The 21,682-nt window shown below is 40.6% G+C and overlaps 1 protein-coding gene across 1 annotated transcript; it reads right to left on the bottom strand.

Moving 5' to 3' along the window:
- Positions 1–318: 318 nt before the first annotated feature.
- On the bottom strand, positions 319–5,672 carry LOC117448367 (zona pellucida sperm-binding protein 3-like). The gene is made up of 9 exons (XM_034085653.1): positions 5,408–5,672; positions 3,907–4,208; positions 3,519–3,637; positions 2,778–2,881; positions 2,145–2,322; positions 1,376–1,493; positions 1,209–1,291; positions 939–1,021; positions 319–411 (listed from the first exon to the last, which is right to left on the bottom strand). The coding sequence occupies exons 1-9, from the start codon at positions 5,568–5,570 to the stop codon at positions 347–349; spliced, it is 1,215 nt and encodes a 404-aa protein (XP_033941544.1). The 5' UTR covers positions 5,571–5,672; the 3' UTR covers positions 319–346.
- Between the last annotated feature and the right edge of the window lie 16,010 nt (positions 5,673–21,682).

Below are 21,682 nucleotides of genomic sequence, written 5' to 3' on the forward strand. Positions count from 1 at the left end.
ATCTGCAAAAAAAAATGTCAATGATGGCAATTGAAAGAAACTGTGCAGTTTACAGTCGTGGGTTTCATAACAATGTTCCCAAACATTATTATGGTGTTTGATGATATTTGCTAGAGTTGGGATCATAAGTTTGATGTTTATGTATAATGTTTAATTTACATCAATGCATTTAAGAAACGTATTTGGTCTTGGTTTACCATTGCTTAGAGCTATCCAATCTATTTGAACAACCATGTGTTAAATCACTGCTGACTCGTCTTGATTTCTTCCAATGAGCAGAGGTTTCAAAAATAAATAAAGATCTTTAACAGCATTCAATTCATTTTAAAGTTTTTATTTTGCACTTTCACCATAGAGGCCTCTCCTTCACTGTGATTGGTCCAACAGCTGTTTCCTGTTCCCACCGAGCCTCTGCAACACAGAAACCCTTAATGATTAGTAAACATCACAGCCTCCCATTTGTACCTCAAAAAAAACATTTAGTAAAAAAGGTATCCCATAATGTATTGGATTATCTAAGTAAATAGGTTGAGGGACCTTCAGCATAGTTTTTAAATACAAACATCCCCCTACATTTTCACCTGAAAATCTACTACCAAAGTAGGTAGCTTATTTGTTTTTAAGTCTCTCGAGTTTACATTGTTAACCTTCTTTAAAAAACACCCATACATATTGCTTTGGCCAAACAAAAATGGTTGGGTTGTATTATTGAAAGTAGATACAAATTCCCACAACTTAACATAGAAAATAAATTAGTTTCCAAATGAAAGGCCATGTCTAATTATTTTAACTTGATATTTTGCACACATTTGTGTTATAATGGATAATATTGGTTAAGGATAATTCAGTTGAGGTTGTCAAATGTTATAATGGAACATTAAGGTAATTTATAAAGGAGCTTAGAAAGTCAGTAATATATAAAACTTATCCATCCTCACCGGATCCAGTCATGTGACTTCCTGTCCTACAGTCTGTGTCACAGCAGGAACACGCTCCATGGTTGCCGCTGGCCTCCCTCCACCTGTCAATCAAAAGCTCTGACCTTACTACTGATACAGTTTCTAAAATGTGGTAAATAAGAATCCAAAGCAATGTGATCAATTTCGCTTTGACTTTTAGAACTTCAACAGGCAAACATGTCACATCGAAGTCATTTAAACCCTCTCTTCGCAGTGTTGATGGGAGTTGTAGTGTTGATAGAGTCTTACCCGTTGGAGAAGGAACAGGCCTTATTGGTGGCATCAACAGCGGCGGAAGCTGGCGCAGCTCTCACATTGCAGGTGATGTAGATCTAATGCACAGGAGGTGTTCAGTCTTCTTAGAAAACAGCCATCGTCTTATATAAAACAGGAAGTTTGCGATATTTAAATCTCACCACGCCACGCTGGTCCTCTTGAAACTTGAATGCCTCGACCTGAAACTGCAGTCTGTCTTCATGCGCCCGTGGGAGGAATTGAGAGCTGGAGTCGGTTAGCTGACTGTCAAATAGGCACCTGAACACAACACAGGACAGACAAGACATCTGAATGCAAAACAGAAGACATACAAGACACCTGAACACCTATAAGGGCTTTAAGACTGACACCTGAAAGCAATACAGAGGGCTGTATGACGGACAAGACACAGGTAACTGTCACTCAGTCTAAACCAAATAGTTAAAAAGATGCAGTCATAAATAATATCCCTTTCTCCCCAATAGAAAAAAAAAAAATCTATGATCTGTGATAGTGCAAAAATGTTGCCACTTCAAAACTTCTGGACACAAAATGTCTCCTATATCACTAAAGGACATTTCTAAGTATTTGTGCCTTTATAACGTTACACATCAAATTTTGTTTGTAATCCATTGAACGAGATTTGTATTTGTCGTGATGGTCTTACTTTTTTTAACCCTTATGTTGTGTTCGGTTTTTTTTTGTTTTTTTTTAAATCGGAGCAAGGCTTCAGGATATCCTCCACCACAGCTATATAAACACTACAAAACTGATTTTGACAATTCTCGCCAAGTCTGAGAGTCTCTAAAAAAGAAATGGTGTATAATTTGGCCCAATCAAGATTCATCTTTGACTTTAGACACCGGTAAAAGCTTTTGAACACAACACAAGGGTTAAACTAAGATTTTAAAAGAGTGTATTTATACTGACCCGTTATTTCCCAGGAAGGCGTATCGGGGGACGGTGTCGATGTTCGGGATCACGGTGGCCACACAGCTGTCCACCATCACTCTGAGGGGGACGTGATGAAACTGTTTGACTGAAACTTCAAACTTCATCATGTCTCCCAGCAGGAACTGAGCGGACGGACGGGTCGACTGCCAATCATCTGAGGCAAAGAATACACCTTTATTTTACTGGTAATCTAACAAAATACTCCATCAATGTTTCCTATTAAAAGAAACTAACTGTTTATAAAATTGTACAGTAGTGTATTAAAGTACTTTTTTAAATGCAACAACTTCACACAACATAATTTACCACTTGCAAAAAGACTGCAATGTGTCATTTTACTTTACCGTTTACAGATTGTCGTTTACTGAACTTTTGAGCCATCTCAAATGCAAAACTTGTAATAAAGTATTGGCTTACAGTCGATTGCTACTTTTATGTATTTTAATATACTTCTCGTCTTTCATGAATGTCAATTTTGACACTAAAGGAAATACATTTAAAAAAAATCACTGGTCATATAAATGTTTGAGTAGCATGGAAATGTACCAACAGGACATAGTAGAAAAGTTACTTAATATAATTAATGAAGCTGGAAAAGGAAACACCCACCAGTCATGAGTCTTAAAGAGAAGGAGAGTGTTTCCTCTGAAGATTTGGTGGCACTGAACGGACTCGATGTTGGATTTAACTGCACGCTGCTTACATCATGCTTCCTTAAAACAAGAGACATTTACACCTTTATTCGGAAACACGTTTTCAAAAAGTCCAGACATCAAGAACATTTTTACTGCAATTCATGGTACAATGTTTGGATAATTGTATGAGTAGTAAAAGGGCAATACCAAAGTCAAGAAAATCCACCCTACTCCAATTCACTGGCAATGATTGAAAATTCTAGACTACATTTGATCAAGTAACTTCCAGGTTTATCCAAAATATAAATATCAGAAAACAAAATTATGGTCAAAGCTACGCCTTTCAAATAAGCTCCACTTTTACCAGCTGTAACCATTAAATGAACAGACGGCAACAATTATGAGCCAATAGATTTTAGGTTTATACTTATGTGAAGGCTTTGATGTTCAAAAACAAACTACATTGCTCATACTGTCAGTCTGAATATCCCTTATTATTTTAATCTAATGTACTTTGAGGACTCTGGCTGTTCTAGTATTGTATATTCATGGGTAATTTCAAATATCGCATCAGCGAAATTATATGTCATATAATGACTTACTGCACAGTCCGTGGGATGGCACTGACAAAGTCATTTAACTAAAATGTTTGAGATTTTCTTCCATTATTGACAAAAGGAAAATCTTTCTGGTTCACTATTGTGTAACATCTGACCTCTGGTATTGGCACTGGATGCTGACGCTGACCTCTCTGGTCCGAAGGATCTGACTGTCCCCAAGAGGAGCGGGTATGTAGTGCAGCATGAAGGCGTAGATGAACGAGTCCTCCGACATCTGAAACACAGGTTACTGCAGGGTAAAGGCTGAGAAAACATTACATTAATGTTTGTTTTTGACATCTTTGTAAATTATAAAATGCTTGGTGGTTGTACAAATGGTCATCGACTAAGCTGCTCTGAAGCCCATTTCATCTCCTAATTTTGGTTTTACATTCATGTTCTGGTACAGTTTCCACAGCCCCACACACAAAAGAAAACACAGCAAAAGCAAGAAGAGACATATGCATTTTGATCTTGGTGTGAACTGCCTCTTTCAACCCTCACCACAAGCTCGCTGCCACATCCGTGCAGTTCCGACTCAAAGACGAGGACCTGAGCGTCTTCCCCGGTGGCCGGACATCCTCCCAGCGTGACTTCTGCTGCGCTGACATGTTTCCCGATCCCCAGCAGGTCTTTCATGGCCTCGACCCGGACGGAGTTCTCCCCGCAGACGGCGCTGACGCTGTCAAACGCCACCGGGGCCTTCAGCTCAAAATCTTGAGGGTATTGGGATTCTTCCTCAGCAGGCAGGTCCGGATACTTCCAAGACATCGGTTCACGGAAAGACTGCTTCAACTGATTGAGAGCTAGGAAGCAGGGGGGATATTATCCATCAGTTTCATTAAAGTCCCCCATTATACAGTTTTCTCTTTACACAGAGGGGACACATGTTGAAGTAGAAGAGACATGAAGAAGAGGGGACACATGTTGATGTAGAAGAGACATTGAGAAGTGGATTTTGCACAATAGGTGACTTTTAATTTTGCCTATACGTAAAACACAAGAGTGTAGCTACTTGGAGTTAATAACACTATTTGTCAACCAATTAGTTGTTTGAACTATCCATTCAGCTTTAATCAATACCATGACAAAGATTTCTGATGTTTTTTTCCCCTCCTGTACTACTACCAACATTGTGGACACGTGTATTGTCTGCACTGGTGCATACATGAACACAGCAAGAGGAATTAAGACGTATTAGAATATAAAATAGTAAAGAAATATTTTTCAAAAATCTTAAATTTAAGAATTGTTTACAAGAAATATAAATCAAACGAGGTAGGGCATGTCAAATGTTGTGCAGTGTAGCAGAAACAAAAGTTAGTCTTCATTAGTGAGGTTTCTTAACAGCCACGGGGCCAATGAACTTCAGTTAACAGGTTACACAAACATGTGACTTATTTACTTTATCCATGAAGTACGAATAGAAATGTTGCAACTATTACACAAAAGATATTGAATAAATCATTTACAGTTAAACTAACAGCGTTGTTAAATCCATCGCTTGCGCACCTTAGAACAGTGTTTCTCAAACTTGTTCATACCACGGACCACCTAACTCCACAAATATCCCACAACACATCGTTTTTCTAGAACAGATTATAAATGTTACCAATATACTCACGGACCACTAGGGGCGCTCACCAGTGGTCCGCGGACCACACTTTCAGAAGCACTGCCTTAGAACATATTAGCAGAGTGTTTGAGTTACTTTGTGGTCAGTTCTGAATCTACATTTAAAAGACACATGACGAGACATGTTTTCCACTGATATACATCATTTCTAATATATGACTCGTGTAAAATATCCTCCCGCCCAAAAGAAACAAAACATAAGTAACTATTCGAAAAATCAGATTGTTCTCAGACAATTTTTGAAGTATGCAACAACAAAAATCAGTAGAATACCATACAATTGAAGCACAGAGATATTGGGGATTATTTGCACCCAACACTTCAACACGTGCCTGGTCTTTGAGCAACATTTCAGTAACAATTACTCTACCTTTTTGCATCTGGACTTTAGGCTGCTCTCGGATCTGTTCTCCATATCTGCCGACTGACGGCCGAACGCCCCAGTTAAAGTTCTGAGGTGCCGCCAGAGCTCCACACACCACACAGAAGACGATTAGCAAGGATACCTTCATGCTGACTAGTTTGCTCTGCATTTTCTCTGTCTCACTCTCCACTGCAGCAGCTTGATTTTATAGAGCAGCTGTCAGAGTGACCTGATTGCTCTCCAGCTGTGCCTCGTTCACCTGCAGCAGCCTGATGAGACTCAGCTGCGTTCAAACACGCACAACTGTTCCTTCATTCAAAAAAAATTAAGAGATCGTTCAAAGCGACCACAGATGTCAAATCTGTCAGGCTGAGTTTGAGAGAAATGACTCTACTGCAGCAGCAGCCCTGCAGAATCATTTTATTCCATGTAAATTATATATATAATGAGTCCAGCCAAGGTCACACTAACACTTAAGTTATGTCTTTCATAAGCAATAAAACAATAAAGTATCACTCACAAACATACATGTGTTCATCAGTCCCGTATATTACACATTTAAATGATTTGAAGACACATTTATATATTGTATATTCACATGATTTATTATTATATTATATTTATTTACTGTATGAATTATGTAAAATATCCAGAGGAAAAAAATATATATATTCCAAAATATCAGAATATTTTTGCATGATTTTATAAAGTTATAAGAGACTATTCAGAACAAATTGATAATTGGTTTGTATAGAAAAATAAAATATTAATAATCTGAAAATAATATATACTACACAACTATTGGGAAAAAGTATGGAAACCTTGAAATGAAATTGTGAGAGGAACTATTTTTTTGTTATGTATTGGGTTTCTTTTTTTTGTTGACTTTTTGATTAGATGTGTGTGTGTGTGTGCGTGTGTGTGTGTGTGTGTTTGTGTGTGTGTGTGTGTGTGTGTGTGTGTTTGTGTTTGTGTTTTAGCATTAGCATTCTCTCTCTATGTTTATTTTCTGTATGTCTCCTGGGACTTTAGCTGCTCACCTTCACTGATATTAATGAGCCCTCTCTGTTCTTTATTTCCTACTTAAGCCAGTAAGAGATGTGTGTGTGTGTGTGTGTGTGTGTGTGTGTGGTGTAAGTGTGTGTGTGTGTGTGTGTGTGTGTGCGTGTGTGTGTGTGCGTGTGTGTGTGTGTGTGTGTTAAAGGTTCAGTAGTTTAACGTTGACGTGGCTTTTTTTTGTGTTTCTTTTTATTTCTGGAAGGCGAAGCAGTTTGTTAATGATGATGATGGTGGCAGCACGTTTTTGGGACGACCTTGATGAAGAAGCAGTGCGTTTTTAGATGACTGGGGTTACGTAAGGTAACCCAGCTTCTATGAGTGTAGGCGCAGCCCTCTAAGGCTATCGCTATTGGGTAATCCCCACTGCACGTGTGCAGCACTGACAGACTTATTCCACGCCCACCTACGACGTGGGCCCCACCTCCGGGCTCACTTCCATATTAATAGGAAGTTGGCCCTACAATCCACTCCAACAGCTTTTCTTCAGCTATTTGCGGAACCAGTGGGGCCCGAACCTTAGAGGGCTGCGCCTATACTCATAGAAGCTGGGTTACAGTACGTAACCCCAGTGCTATATCGTATAAGGCTTCGCCCTCTAAGGCTATCACTATTGGGTTAAGGGCGAAGCAGGATGTAGTCTACGCCCCACTGGTTCCGTCCGTTACCAGAAGCACAAAACACACCTACTCAGTTAATAACCCATGTCCATTTCGCTGTGCCTAAATGGAGCATCCCATTCCCAGGGAATATAGCATTTAAAAAGTAATCTGCCTGCTCCGCCGTAGATGTCATAGTCTCCACCATGGTGTGGAACTGTGGTCCAAATAGTCCGTCCGGACTGATTGGAGCCTCCAGCAGATCCTTTCCTGCCCCCTCCAGTATATTCCCCTGCTGTAGCCAGAGATACCAGTGGACCTGTGCCACCCATGCCGCAATCTGCGCCTGCGAGACTGCGCCTGCGAGACTGCGCTTGCGAGACTGCGCCTGCGAGACTGCGCCTGCGAGACTGCGACTGCTGCGCACAGTGTAAGTGCAGTACTGGCCGCCTTCCCTATCTCCTCAGCCTCCACTGAGGACATAGTTTTTGACCGCTCCGACATTTTCACCATGGAGTTTGACAGCAACGCTATATTGTTCGCCGCCGCTGACGCCTGAAACGCACACTGGTGCATTCTGTCCGTCTGTCGGGCGACAAACCGATCTTTGGTGGCAGCCGGCATGGGTTACCATCCGGTAACTGCGCTGGCCTGCCTAGCCCCAAAGAACGCCGTGAGGTTCGGCTCTAGAGGAGGCACGGTCGGGAAACCTAAATCCGTGAATCCCACCACTCTCGTGAGGGGCACGTATGTCCCTATCGGAGCCCTCATTGCTCCAGGGTCCTCCGCCGCCCCCTCCTGGTACTTCCTTATGGGAAGCGTGGCCAGACCGGGTCACTCCTTACCCTGTGTACCCGGGAGAACACCCGGCTCTCCTGAACCAGGGGAATGGGGAGATTTCTCCAGGCGGCCGCCTTGGATATAATCTCCGGAAGTTCCAGGAGAATCCCGCCAATCGACGGCAACCCCGTGTTGGCGGAGATAGGGATCATGGGATCATACACCGGACCTACACCAGGTCCCCTACCTGTCTCCTCCGTCCGGAGGGGAGAGATAATGGGGGACTCCTCACCCAGTGAGCCCTGAATGGAGGGGACGTAGTCGTCCGACTCGTGCCCGCCATTCGGATCCAGGAAATCAAGGGCTTTGTCCCCGGAGTACTCCCCCTGGACGGGCCAATCGTCCTCGGCAGCTGCAGCAGCGAGAGCGTCCGCTCTCTGCTGTCTGAGGGCCAGCGGCAGCCGGGCACAATGCGAGCATGATACCCCGGGAGTGAGAGCAGCGTTAGCATGCTCTATTTCCAGGCAGGACTCACACTGTGAGTGCCTGTCAAAGCTCATAATGTAGCCCGACCCGCATACGAGGCAATCCCTAAACGCAACCTTGACTTTCCTGCCCAGTCTCCATCTTACCAGAAAAACAAAGCTTTTTAGGAGGAATGTTTGTTTTTCAGTAAGTAGCTCTTGAAAGAACTGGTTTTGCCTGTCAATGCTTCTGCAACGGAGTGCTGAAGAAAAGTAGGAGCGGATTGTAGGGCCTACTTCCTATTAATATGGAAGTGAGCCTGGAGGTAGGGCCCACGTCATAGGTGGGCATGGAATATGTCTGTCAGTGCTGCACACGTGCAGAGGGGATTACCCAATAGCGATAGCCTTAGAGGGTGAAGCCTTATACGATATAGAACTGCTGTGATGGGACTGGCAAAAGGAAAAGGAACCAAAAATAATAAGAAGAAATTAAATGACAATGTTCTAATGTTCTATTCTCTGGGACACTTGACGTTCGGGGATTATGAAGTTGACCAAATTCGTTATTGTTGGAAACTTATCTAAAATGTAAGTTTTCTCGACTTATTTGAACAATATGATCACATGATTCCTTCAGATATTACTGGGATAGCTACGTTTCTGTTTCTGTTGTGTTTTGAGCTTCTTGGAGGGTTTTGTTTATGCAGCGCTTTTCGTAAATGCTGTTGTAGTAGATGTTTCTTCATTGGCACACTTGTGTATTTATATCTGAATACATTTTGAAGCTGCAGCGTGTTCCTCCTAATGTAAGTGTTTTGTGCCGTTGTAGCGTTTTGGCACCTGTCGGCCACCGTAGATTCTGCCTCTCAGTGAATCAATGTATTCAGTATGGCTCACCCTTCACGGATTGTCCTGGTTTTGTATGTTATTCTTTGTGGTTTTTTTCATGCTTTTATCAGAATTTCCCAGTTTTGTATCCATTTATTTTGTCCAATGTTCTCTTTCCTTTTAGCCCTGGTTGTGTTATATGTTTGTTGAATATTCTCAGGTATTTTATATTGAATATTCTACCGTGATTTAACTTAAAGTTTTGTCCAATTTTCTTGGTTGTTTTAGCTCTTTTATGTCCACTGTCGTCTGTTCTTTAGCCTCAGTTCTGTCTTATATTCTCTGTTGTTTTAGCCCTGGTTTAGTTGAATATTTACTTTTCTTTATCGATGGATGTACCTAATATTTTTTGCTCTGTTTTCGTTCAATATTTCTGTTGATTTATCCTAACTTTTGTCCATTATTCTCTGATTTGGTCAAATCTTTTCTGGTGTTTTAATCTTAGGTTTATCTAATATTAAATTAATTCCTTCCTAAACTCACACAAAAACACACCCACACTCCTTCCTCTGTCCACTGTCAATATCTTCCCTCAACCTCCTCCTCTACCTTCTTAATTTGCAGCACTTGACCTCTGACCTCTGTATGGATCCAGACCTCTTCAGTTCATTTTGGCCTCAGCGAGAGTCTGGATTTTTCTGGCTCCGGCAAACATCCACAGCTTTGTCTTAGACACTCAGAGGTCAAAGGTTAACAGGATCAGGAGCTGATCAGTAGTATCAGTTTGTCCGATTAACTGTGGGGATATCGAATTCTGCTGATAGGAAACACAGCTGACTGTCTCTTGAAACAAATTAACCAGAAAAATGTCAATATGTGCTGACTGTTTCCTCTCCTAGTCTCTTTGATCAATATCTAAAGATGGCCAGTATTATTTACAATTGTAGTCAATGGGAATAATTGTCTGTTTTTAGCACATGTGCAAACAAATTGGTGCAAGAAATACCTAACCCTAATTTAATCAAGTAAGAGAAGACGTTACCTCAGTGTAGAAATACAAGTTCTGCGTACAAACTTTACGTTAAAGTGTGACAAATATTGCAATTAAAAATATTTACTCAAAGTATCAAAAATAAAAGCACTTATCCTTCGGAATAGCCCATTTCAGAAAAATACATACCATTATTAAATCATTGGATTATAATCTAGAATTATATTTAAAACAATATAAATATATTTCATAGAAATATATTTTTTGTTGGAGCTGGTGTAGTTGGGGATAGTTTTGATTGCTTTACATACAGATGTGTATCTTAAAGGAGACCTATTATGCAAAATGCACTTTTGCACGTCTTTTATAAATGAATATGTGTCCCCGGTGTGTCAGGGAACTCACCAAGTGTCAGAAAATAAAACCCTCTCTCTTTTCCTCCGTACCCAAATCTCTAAAAACGGGGAACAACGGAGCTGATTATTATTTGAATGTTTCTGATGTCAGTAAAGGGGTGCTCCGCCTATATGGGCAACTCTCCACCTATCAGGGGAATGAGAGACCGCTCGAAAGCGCTGAAGACGCTGTAGTACATATGCCAGGCCTGTAAGTGGCGCTGTAGTCTGCCACAAAAGCAGAATCAGCCCTTGCAAAAGCAGTATAATATACTACATCTTTAAAGTAACCCTCCCAACCCCTGATTAGGACTCAGATCAGTTTCTCAGGTAAAAACAGCAATTTGTAGAAATCTATGAAAACTAAATGATGTACACAGACTACTACCACACAAGATTGTACCACAGTTAGGTCGCTACTCTTGTAATACATCATAATATATTAAATATGTAACAGTATTGTTGTTAGCGCTGCACATGTTTGCTCACTATGTGTCATCAATCGAGCTCCCACAGGCAGTTCTTATTGTTAACACTGCATACAATCACACCCTCAAAGCATGTGAAGCCCTAACTGCATCTGTATACTTTATCTCATGCTTTATTTATTTATTTCTTCATTTCTTTCTATCGAACTCTCTCCTTATTAGTGGTTCCTGCATAAGTCCGTTGGCAAGGTCACCGTTTCCCCAGCAACACTTTGCAGGCTGGATGATGGCGAGAATAATGACGAAGAGAAAACATCAACTGCATCAGGAGAAAATAGGAAGAAAAAAACATTTTATCGAGAAGATTAGAGCCTGAAGGAAAGAAAAGGTGTGCTCAGTATCAGCAGGCTGAACTTTTTCTCAGCTGAAGGACTTTTAAAATCTTTAGGGGAGCAATTGGGTTTAAGAAGACGCAAAACTACGGTGGCTGACAGGTGCAAACGTGCTACAATTAAGAGAAAGGCGCTTCAGTTTAAAAAACAATGCAATCATATAAACACAAATGTGCCAAAAGACACATCTTCACCAACTTGACGATACATGCACAGCAAACTAAAAGCGCTTCAAATAAAAAACGCTGCACAGTTACAGAAGGAATCATGTGATCAAATTATTATAATAAACTGATATGACATTAAGATTAGTTTCCAACAACCGTGACTGTTGGCCGACTTTAAAATATCTGAATGGCAAACAGCGCTCTGGTCCCAGTTGTGCGTCACATTTAGTCTCCTGGTGTCCTTAATATGAAAATGAGGACACAAAAAAGCAACAAATAAACGATAAATGATTGGCACAGCGGTGAATCTGATATCCAGACTGTGTTGTGTGTGCAGGTGTCTCATTTCTCGTCTGGTATAAAACAATCAGGCTGACCAGAAGGGATATTTACGATTGTCGTTGTCCAGTCAGTCGGTGTAATAAAATATTTGTTTTGGAGAAGGACCGCAATTAGATTTATTTTTAATGAAAAAGTAAAGGCAGGATCCCAACACATAACAAAAACCGGTAAAGTAGTTAAAATAACTAAGCTAAAATAGAAGTTCAAGGTTCAAGAGCCAAAAGACAATACGGCCATCTTCACCGGCGCATTACACAGTCAAGTTGATACTAACATTGAAACTGAAAGAGAGGGCGAGGTACAAAAAGCCATGTGAAGTGTAAGTGATTTTTTAAAGAAGCGTGCCATTTTCTACAAGAGAGAAGCGTTACTTGATCAAGACACCTTACACCAGGGGTAGGCAAGTAAGTTTGGCCGTGGGCCAATTTTTTGCTGAGCCACAAGATGGCGGGCCAGAACATAATCAAAGCCTAATTCAAGGAATTGATTTTGGTAAGAGGGCGCAGCGCCCCTGTTCCCCGGTTCAGAAAAAACTCTGATATCGCTGATAACCCTCCCCATCAACACTCTGATGCGTAGTCAGATCCGCTGATTGGTTCACTGATGATATAGGCGCCCAATCCAGAGCCTCTGGCTAGACCCGCCCAAAGGGAGGCTCGTCCTCTCTAGCCCCATTTCAGTCCCAAAGTCAAGGCTATTATCTGTATTTTAACAGACTTATCTTTTAAATTGAGGTGTATTTATTGTTCTCTTCAAAGTTAATTTTTCTCTGAAATTGTAGGGAAGATGGTCCTCCCTTTCCTCGATGGACGAGCCTCCACTGAGTAAAGTAGAGTTATTAACTAGGGAGCAGTGTTATTTAACATACTTTTATTCTGATAAGTATTGTCAAGTTCTCTGGGTTTTTGGCATTTATTTGAGTGTTTGCCCACATTTGAGAGGCTTGAGGGGCAACAGAGGACGCATGGACAACTGGAATCCTTTTTCCTTTTCTTTATTTCAACTTTTCAAGGACACATTAGGATTCTTTCAGGTTGAAAACCTTTAAAAAAATTTAAAGGACAAAATAAATCAATTACAGCGTAAAAAACTTGTTTTTCGGGTGTTTTGTTTGATTTTAAATAAACAGAGTCTTGGTTTTCAGAATATGGAACTTTTATTTCCAAAATCACACGATAAATACATGTTTGAAGCTTGTAAAGGGAATATGACAGCTCTCCCTCGCGCTCTGCTCTTCCACTGCGCCGCTTCCCCTCCCTCCGCTGACATTATGAATGTATGTCGGGACAGCATTTATTTTACCGGACAAATTCGAAACTTACCGGTCATGTTTCAATAATAATAATAATAAGAATGGTGTAGCAAAGTTTCCGTTAGCAGGTAATCACCGGACTATGACAGGATATGCTGATGTTTAAAACTCAGTTAATGGGAGTAATTGTTATATTGCTTCAGTTTATAATCGTTACAGATCGAAAACTTCAGATTCATTTTTCAATAAATGATTCCACAAACAACAAACAACATAATTATTACATTCAAACAAACTACTTGTAGTAGATGAAGTACATTATTCAAACGTTTACATTAACTTTGGATAATAACACGGGAGAAACGGATCCTCTCTTTTCCCCTCTCCCTCTCTCTCTCTCCTGACAGCCAGTCAGTTTCTCATGCAGCTGGTAAACAGTGGGCGGGGCTTCAGGTGATTATGCAGCAGCTGATATGATCTCTCTCGGTCCGGTTATACTTCACTCGCGTTTATGTCCATATCGATCAGATCCAGCTCCCCTGTTCGGCCTTTATAGAGAGCACCGATCAAACTATTAAGAGTGAATATCGGCCGATAATGTCCGGCGGCCGATCGATCGGAGCATCCCTAATTAGACATTTTGACCAACAGGTTTTGAATTTACCGGTTTTTAATGAATTTTACCAGATAAAAACCGGTAATTACCGGCTAACAGAAACCCTGATGTGCGACTCAAGGTCCTATGTTGTAAAAAAAAAAAAAAATCTCAAAATATTATTTTATTTTTGATTCTCAAAATTACGGGCCAAATATTATTGCTGGCGGGCCAACAATGGCCCGCGGGCCGCCTATTGCCGACCCATGCCTTACACTGACACCTTTAGAACTTCATAGACAGGGTTTGGGATAGTAGGCCTAGAATAGAGTCAATTGACTCGGCCCTCACACCAAAGTGCACTGGTTTTAGATAACGCTATACTGGGTTGAGGTCAGATTAGACTTGTTTTTCACCCTAGATTCTGGTCGTTTGTGGTCAAGTTACATTAGGTTTAAGACAGTTTGTTCCCGGATAAGATCATTTAAAATGTTTCGATTAAAAGTCTCCTCATCATTTCAATCATTTTTTATTTGAACAAAATATCTCAGGAAAAGTTTTGACGTTGTTTTGTCATCGAGCGTCTCAGCATTTCTCAAGGCGAACTCTGAGCCGACAGCAGAAGTCTTCTCAGCGGATGGATCGATATTTATTATGAAATGAGATTCTGTTCGAGGTCTGTTGGTGAGTCTGTCAACTGAGATGAGTTCATTTCTTCTGCAGAGGTGAGACATCGAGCCACCGTCTGTCTGTCTGATTTGAGAACACCCTCCGTCAGCAGCAGGGTGAAGAACGCTGTGATCTTTGATATAAGTCCTGTCACAATGTTTCGACTGCCTGCTCGTCATCTGGATGTCCACTCTAAAGAGAGACACGTAGCTGATCTGAATATTAATCATCTCAATAATGACTCACCTGATTCTGTGGATTTTTTTCACTGTTACAATTAGCAAAAACTTCCTAAAAACGTGTCATTATTAATAAACAAACACCACATTGATTGTTGCAGTGCATAATAAATATACGCCTGGAAACTTGTGAGCTCGTTAGGAACACAGGACATTTCTTTCTTGGCTTTCTTGGGTTGCAGGAAAAGATCAAGTCATGTAAGAATCATGATCTTGCCTGAAGAAAAGTTTCTAAATCAATACACTTCCTAAAATAAGTATTTCTTACTTTTATTTACACACAAACCAACGATATATAACTACTGATATTCAGCAATCCTGCTCACAAGAACCTCTAATTACAGACAAGCATCATTTTGGGATTTGTAGAAAATTAGGATACTGCTTGTACGTTATTTTGTAAACCATTTTTGTGTTAATTGCCAGGTTTCTAAGAAATAAAAAGCCTAGCAACTTTAGTTTTGACAGAGGCAGCATTTGTATTTGTTTGTAATAGCCATAATGTCAAACACAAACCAATGGAGCTACAGTATGATAGCTTTAAAAGTTGTTTTCATCCTGTAGTACCACACTTCACATGTTCCTGACAAGTTAAGAAACTGAAAACACTGTCTCTGAGTTTCCTTCCTTCAGCTGTCAATCTCTAAAACCATTGCAATACATTTTGAAGTGGGAAAGAAACTCATTGATCCAATGTGTTTCCGGTGACGCCGCAGCCTTGAACAAACGACCGAAGGCCGTCTGAGTTTATTGCAGGTGGAGGACTCGGCGTCTTTTTCTGATGGAAATGTCAATCTGGACACCAACGCCTCGCCTCGGCTTTCCATCACACCTGGCAGCGATATTATTGTCCTGACACAGGTGTGTGAGCCGCTGACGGATGAGGCGGTTCCTCTCAAAAAGAAATGGAGAAGCTCTGGAGAAATGAAAAAGTGGAGTGAGGCTGTCAGAGATGAACAGCTGTCTGCTGTCAGACAACATGAAACATCACCGACAACAACAGAGGGACTGTATATCTGCAGGGAGTCTGGGGCCTTGAAATATTCTTTCTTTGCTGGGTTTAGTGGATAAAACGTAAACTCAATAGTTCAAAGAACGGGGAAAGTCTATATTTTGTGGAGCATTACAACTGATGAGTGAGAGTGTTTACAGCTCTGTGAATTGTTCTTGTTATTTAGTTGCAACTTAAAGGTGGGGTAGGTAAGTTTGAGAAACCGGCTCGAGATCGCTAGAATTTGAAAATACACAACCGGAGAAAATCTCCCACTTCCTCACAGAGCCCCTCCTCCAACACACACGAACGCGCACATGACCAATGAGGGCACGAGATAAGTGTGTGCCCCGATGGAAGGCTGACAGGCAGGTAGGCCACTTTTTACAGTATTACGGCTTCTACAGATGACATTTTTTTATGGATTTGTTGTCAAAGCACTTCAGATATTCATTGCTATCGGGATGTTAAGAGCATTCCATGGAATATAACAAAAAGTGTATCTCGAGCCGGTTTCTCAAACTTACCTGCCCCACCTTTAAAGGAAAAATATAATATAATAAACCTTAAAATGACAATTTGTATATTTTGTTAGCTTTAGGGGCCCTGTTATGCTCACGTTCAGGTTCATGTTAGTGTCTCTACATGTCTCCATGCTTTAATGTTTAAAAAGCTCTTTATTTTTCTCATACTGTCTGTGCTGCAGCACTTCTTTTCACCCTCTGTCTGAAACCAGAGCCCAGTCTGCTCTGATTGGTTAGCTGGCCTGCTCTGTTGTGATTGGTCAACCACTTATGCGGCTTTCACACCAGCGCTTTTCAGTTTCTAGCTTCGAGCGGGAGCTTTTCTGGTTCAGCTCCGTTTTCCCTTTTCAGCTCCCGCTCTGTGCACACCGCCCACTGGCGCCCCAGAGCTGCCCCTGCTGCGTCATGACGTCACCGTTTACATCGCTGATTTGCTCCCTAACGGCAGCCATTACGGCGCTCACAACAACAACAACAACTGCGTCGGGTCGATGATCGCGTTGCTTTTAATCACACGAAGCCAGAATAAATTGAATAACGACTTCTCCAACCTTATGCTTTGCTCCAGAGTGCCGTGGTTCATTGTTTCTGCAGCATTTTACCGACCACTGCAGTGCTGCTCTTCCACAGGAGTTTATTCTCCCGTTAGCTCCCGGTTAGCTCGCACTGCAGCGGCCGCTCTAAAGTATTCACTGTCCGACTCACACAAGCAGCTGATGCATATCCCCAGTTCCCCTTAGCCTAAGTGAATGTGTGTCAGTCTGAATTGACACTGTTTGGTATCACAACGCTGTTATGAAAGTTTCTCTGGTATAAAACGGGTGATGTTGGCATAGCAACCGAAGCTAAACTGACTACTTGCATCCGATAGCTGCAATAATACAAAACAACACGTCTGCCTCTCTCCACAATGATCGATAACAGTGAACGGATGGTCAAAGTAAGGCACAAATAAACAGAATCACACGAAGCCTGGTTAGTGTTGCCTGACTTTATAAAGTGTGTTTATAGGCACTACTGCTTGTAGGCAGGCATAACAGTCGACCCATGTTCAGGGGAGGTGGCTTTAGTTTCCTGCACGCCTCGACGTAAGAGAGACGTAAGTGACGCCACCTCTTAGCTCCAAAGCTCTTGCCTCTGGACCGAAAAAAATTTGGAGCTGGAAATGAAGCGGATTCCGGAGCTAAGAGCCGGCGCCGCTGCGGTGTGAACAGGAAAACCCGGCGCTTTTCAGGCTCTAGCTCCGAGCCGGAGCTGAAAAGGCGCTGGTGTGAAAGGGGCATTAGAGATGTCCCGCCTCTTAGGAAAGAGAAAACGCCCAAAATGATAACATTGCCCCTTTAAAGTAGCAAACAAAAACTGAATGAGTAAAAGTCAGAAAAGCTCCCTGTGAAGTTTTGTTGTTGTTTTCTTAACAACTAAAACATTTGCATATAAACAGGTGAATGGAAACACATCCATAAGGGTCCTTGAATTATTTTTGATTGCTACCATGTGCGGTTATGGGTGAATTAGAGTGAGAGGGTGTAACGAACAGGTGTCTCCCAGTGATTTTCAGATTGTTTCTCAGCAGTTTCGGGGCTGAGGAGGTGCGGCAGATAATGAGGGTTCATGCTCTTTAATAAGAGGCAGACTTCTAATCAATTAGTGCTAATAGCTGACTATTTATATCAGACGAACGTGGCATAATGAGACTCGCCCTCAATTACAGCATGTGTCATTATATCATTGATGTTCATCCTGGTTTTAATTCACAGAGAAGGAGGAGGCTGTTTAAAGTGAAGATAAATGTAGGTGGAGTTTCTCTAGTATCCTCGTGGTTCCCTATTAAAACAAAAAGCCTTACCGTGTGAAAATGATTTATTGACGGACAGAAAAAAAGTTGGCAATTTTTGAAGCCATAATGCTCAAAATTCTCCAACAAAGTGAGAATTTATCCGACAGTTTTAAATTCAAATAAAGTTAGAAAACGTATTATAATTAATTACAATAATAAAACAAGATAAAAAACATAATAATTAAAACACTTGTCCAATAAAATAAAGAAATACAACATAAAATATGTATTTAAACATACAGTTGAATAGAACCATTTGCAATAATAGGATAAAGTAAATTAAGGAATATAAATATCTGCATAAACATAATAGGTTCAAGGAAGGAACGAAGGTAGGAATGTAGAAATCAAGGACAGAAGGAATGAAGGAAGGAAGAAGGGAAGGGAATTATAGAAATAAAGAAAGGAAGCGAGGATGGAAGGAGGGAAGGAAAGAAAGAAAGAAAGAAGGAAGGAAGGTATGAAGGAAGAAAGGAAAAGAGAGAAAGAAAAGAAGAAAGAGTTGTTAAAAGGAAGGAAAATACATTTTTATACATTTGTATACATTTATACATCGTTTATACATTTATTTGTATAAACATAATGAGCAATAAAAAACTAATACAAATATTTATATAAACATGAGAAGTAAAAGTAAAAATGTGCAAAGGGAGATAAAATTAAATACATTAACAATATTTTATAGACTTAAAGGAGGGGTAGGTTTGAGAAACCGGCTTGAGATACACTTGTTGTTATATTCCATGGAATGCTATTAACATCCCGATAGCAATGAATATCTTAACCTGTTAGGTGAAAACAATCAGTCTAAATTTACAATCGGGACGGAAATGTTCGGATTTCCAAAGGGAGGTTCTGTGAATAAATTAAAGATCAAGAACCGAAATAATTGAACTATTCATATCTTAGACTGCACTGTAACTTTTATCTTTTAATGTTTATTTTGTATTAGCTTTTCTTTTTAATGACTGATTTTAAATGCCATTTTCTTAATGTCTTTCATTTTTTGTTTTTCTTTTAATGTTTCTTTTATTATCTTTTACTGTTTTTAAATGCCTTTATCTGAATGTCTTTCATTTTTGTAAAGCACCTTGAATTGCCTGGTGCTGAAAGGTGCTATATAAATAAACTTGCCTTGCCTTGCCGTAGGCCCCAAGCCTGTTTTTCAGGTTTCAGGCTCGAAAATGACATTCCCTGAACACATGACCATATCTTCCCTTCTAAAAGGGTTAAATTAATAAAAAAAATTCTCAAAGTAATGATAAACCTGTGAGTTGGATGTAGAAAAATCAGAATCAATATAGATACTTTCTATTTTAAAGAAAATTCAGATTGAACATGGTAAAAAACTGTAAATTATAGTGTCCGTCCAAAATATATGTTTTACTTATAGTGAAAACTAACCTTGGATGATGGGTTAGAAGACTAAAAGCTTTAGGAATCCAAAGTACAACATATAATAAGTACCCTGTATCAAGATTGATGCAAAACAAGTCATATTTGACCTTTTTAGACAGATTTAGCAAAACTCTTCTGGGGCCATTTGGGTGGATTTTCCATATCTCTGCCCCCCCTTGTTCGATTTTGACATGTGACATCTCTTTCTGACATGTCAGAGCCAATAGAATCCAAGGGAAATCGTCCCGCACACACTCATGTAAAAAAAAATTGTGGCCTCTCTGAGCATTCTAGCTCCCAGGAGAGGGGAGAAATATCGCTGCTCTGATATCAAGCAACGGAAAAGCTATTTTATTGCTTATGGATTATCAGAACATTTCAAAGGGGACGCAGTCACATTGGATTAACCTATGGATTAACTACACCATTGTTTTTTTAATCGTTTTAATGCCATTGAAGACCAGTTTAGACCAGACAAAGACGAAGGTAAGCCATGTTAGCGTTGTGGGCTACCTAGCGCCACATGTTTTGATGTTTTTGTTAATAACGTCACGAGTTTGTATCTTTCAGTGTTGATGTGGGCACCGTTAGATTCTGTGTCTCCTTGCGATCATGAACGATGTGTTGGATGTGCACCTAGGATAAGTAATAAGGGAGCTAGGAGTGATTATCGGTGCAGTAATAGGTCAGCATTTTTCGCTCAGGGGTAATTTAGATGCTTCTTATGAGACTTGTGTTTTATTTTGGTAAAAATGGTTTGTATCGTCAGTTAGCTGAGATTATTCCCGTTAATCTGGTATAACACATTAATAGGTTCTTAAATATTAAGATCCCCTGAGACACAGTGTCGTGAAAAAAAAAACAAGGGTACCCGCCGGCGGGGACCTTGGGGCTTAACAGGATGCTTTGACAAAAAATCCATAAAAATATCTCATCTGTAGAAGCCGTGGCGCTTCAAAAAGCACGACCAATCATCTGAGCCGGCCCGGCTAAAGTAACTGGATGGCCTACCTGCCTGTCAGCCTTCCATCTGTGCACAAACTTATCTCGTGCCCTCATTGGTCATGTGCGCGTTCGTGTGTGTTGGAGGAGGGGCTCTGTGAGGAAGTGGCAGATTTTCTCCGGTTGTGTATTTTCAAATTCTAGAGCAGTCGAGCTGGTTTCTCCAAAATTACCAACCCCACCTTTAATAATAATAATAATACATTTTATTTATATAGGCGCCTTTCAAGTGAAAACACCAGCAGAAAAACAAGACAATATAATCAATACTTAAAAATGAAAGTAAAAATGTACAACAGCAGGAGGAACATCTGTGACACATCCTTGTCTTTGTGTCTCTCACAGAGGTCGGCAGCAGCAGGGTTAGTAAATGGATTTCTGTGTGTATCCAGTACCAGGTCGTGACCTCTGACCTCCATCTCTTTTTATTTGTGTTCCTCTCTTCCACGCAGATCTCTGGGCGCCTGGTAATTGGACGCCGGTCTCGCTCCTCTCTCTGCAGGAAGTCATCAGCAGCGTCGGATAATAAGGCGAAGGCCACGAGCGCCTGCAGCGACTCATTACTCACAGAAATGACTCCGACCTCGACGAGCAGTTTAAACACAATCGCTGTGAAGGGATGTGACTCACTACATGCTGCAAGAACTCGCACTTCAGTTTTTTCGTTTCAAAAAAACTTTATTCTTCTACGTCTTCAGGTGTCTCACATTACATTTCCTTACTAGCTGCTTATATTTTTTTGTTTGATCCTTGTATTATTTACAGTGGCGGCTGGTGGAAATGATTTTAGGTGGGGCTATTGTAATGGTGAATAAACCACACGGGGAACATTTTGAGAAATGACCCCTTACATTATGACTTCTGGTGATGTTAGAGATATGAGAAGACTGATCAATACCTCCATAATCTTCAGTGTGGTTAGCTATGAATCTTGCAACACTTCCAAACACCTTGTCCTCGACGTAGCTTCTACAGTAAACTGTGCAACAGTACAGTAGGCCCACACAAACTGCAGAACACCGGTTCTTTGGGAACACTCAAATGATTTAATTCCCATTTAAAATCAGGAGACTAAATACAAACATTATATGCAGACACAGACGTGGTTCAGAAACACAGAAATATTAGAAAACAGACCATTAAGGCAAAAAATATAGTTTGATGGATGCTGTCAAATATACAATAATGTGTGTGTGTGTGTGTGTGTGTGTTTATTTATCACAGGCACATAGTATCTGTCCCCAGCTGTTTGAAGAGCAAGCATTGGAAACAAAAGACAGCACCTGTTTGCATCCAGCTAGTCACACACACAGTTACAATCACACTCCC

This window comes from Pseudochaenichthys georgianus, chromosome 6 (assembly GCF_902827115.2).
Source record: "Pseudochaenichthys georgianus chromosome 6, fPseGeo1.2, whole genome shotgun sequence".
Taxonomy (NCBI): Eukaryota; Metazoa; Chordata; class Actinopteri; order Perciformes; family Channichthyidae; genus Pseudochaenichthys; species Pseudochaenichthys georgianus.

Excerpts from the sequence above, each read along its gene's own strand:
- LOC117448367 (XM_034085653.1), bottom strand. The coding sequence starts at position 5,570 with ATGCAGAGCAAACTAGTCAGCATGAAGGTATCCTTGCTAATCGTCTTC. Across the intron at positions 2,882-3,518 it reads ATCCAGTGCCAATACCAGAG|GAAGCATGATGTAAGCAGCG; the intron begins GTCAGATGTTAC and ends TCTTGTTTTAAG. Across the intron at positions 1,022-1,208 it reads GCCTGTTCCTTCTCCAACGG|GTGGAGGGAGGCCAGCGGCA; the intron begins GTAAGACTCTAT and ends TTTGATTGACAG.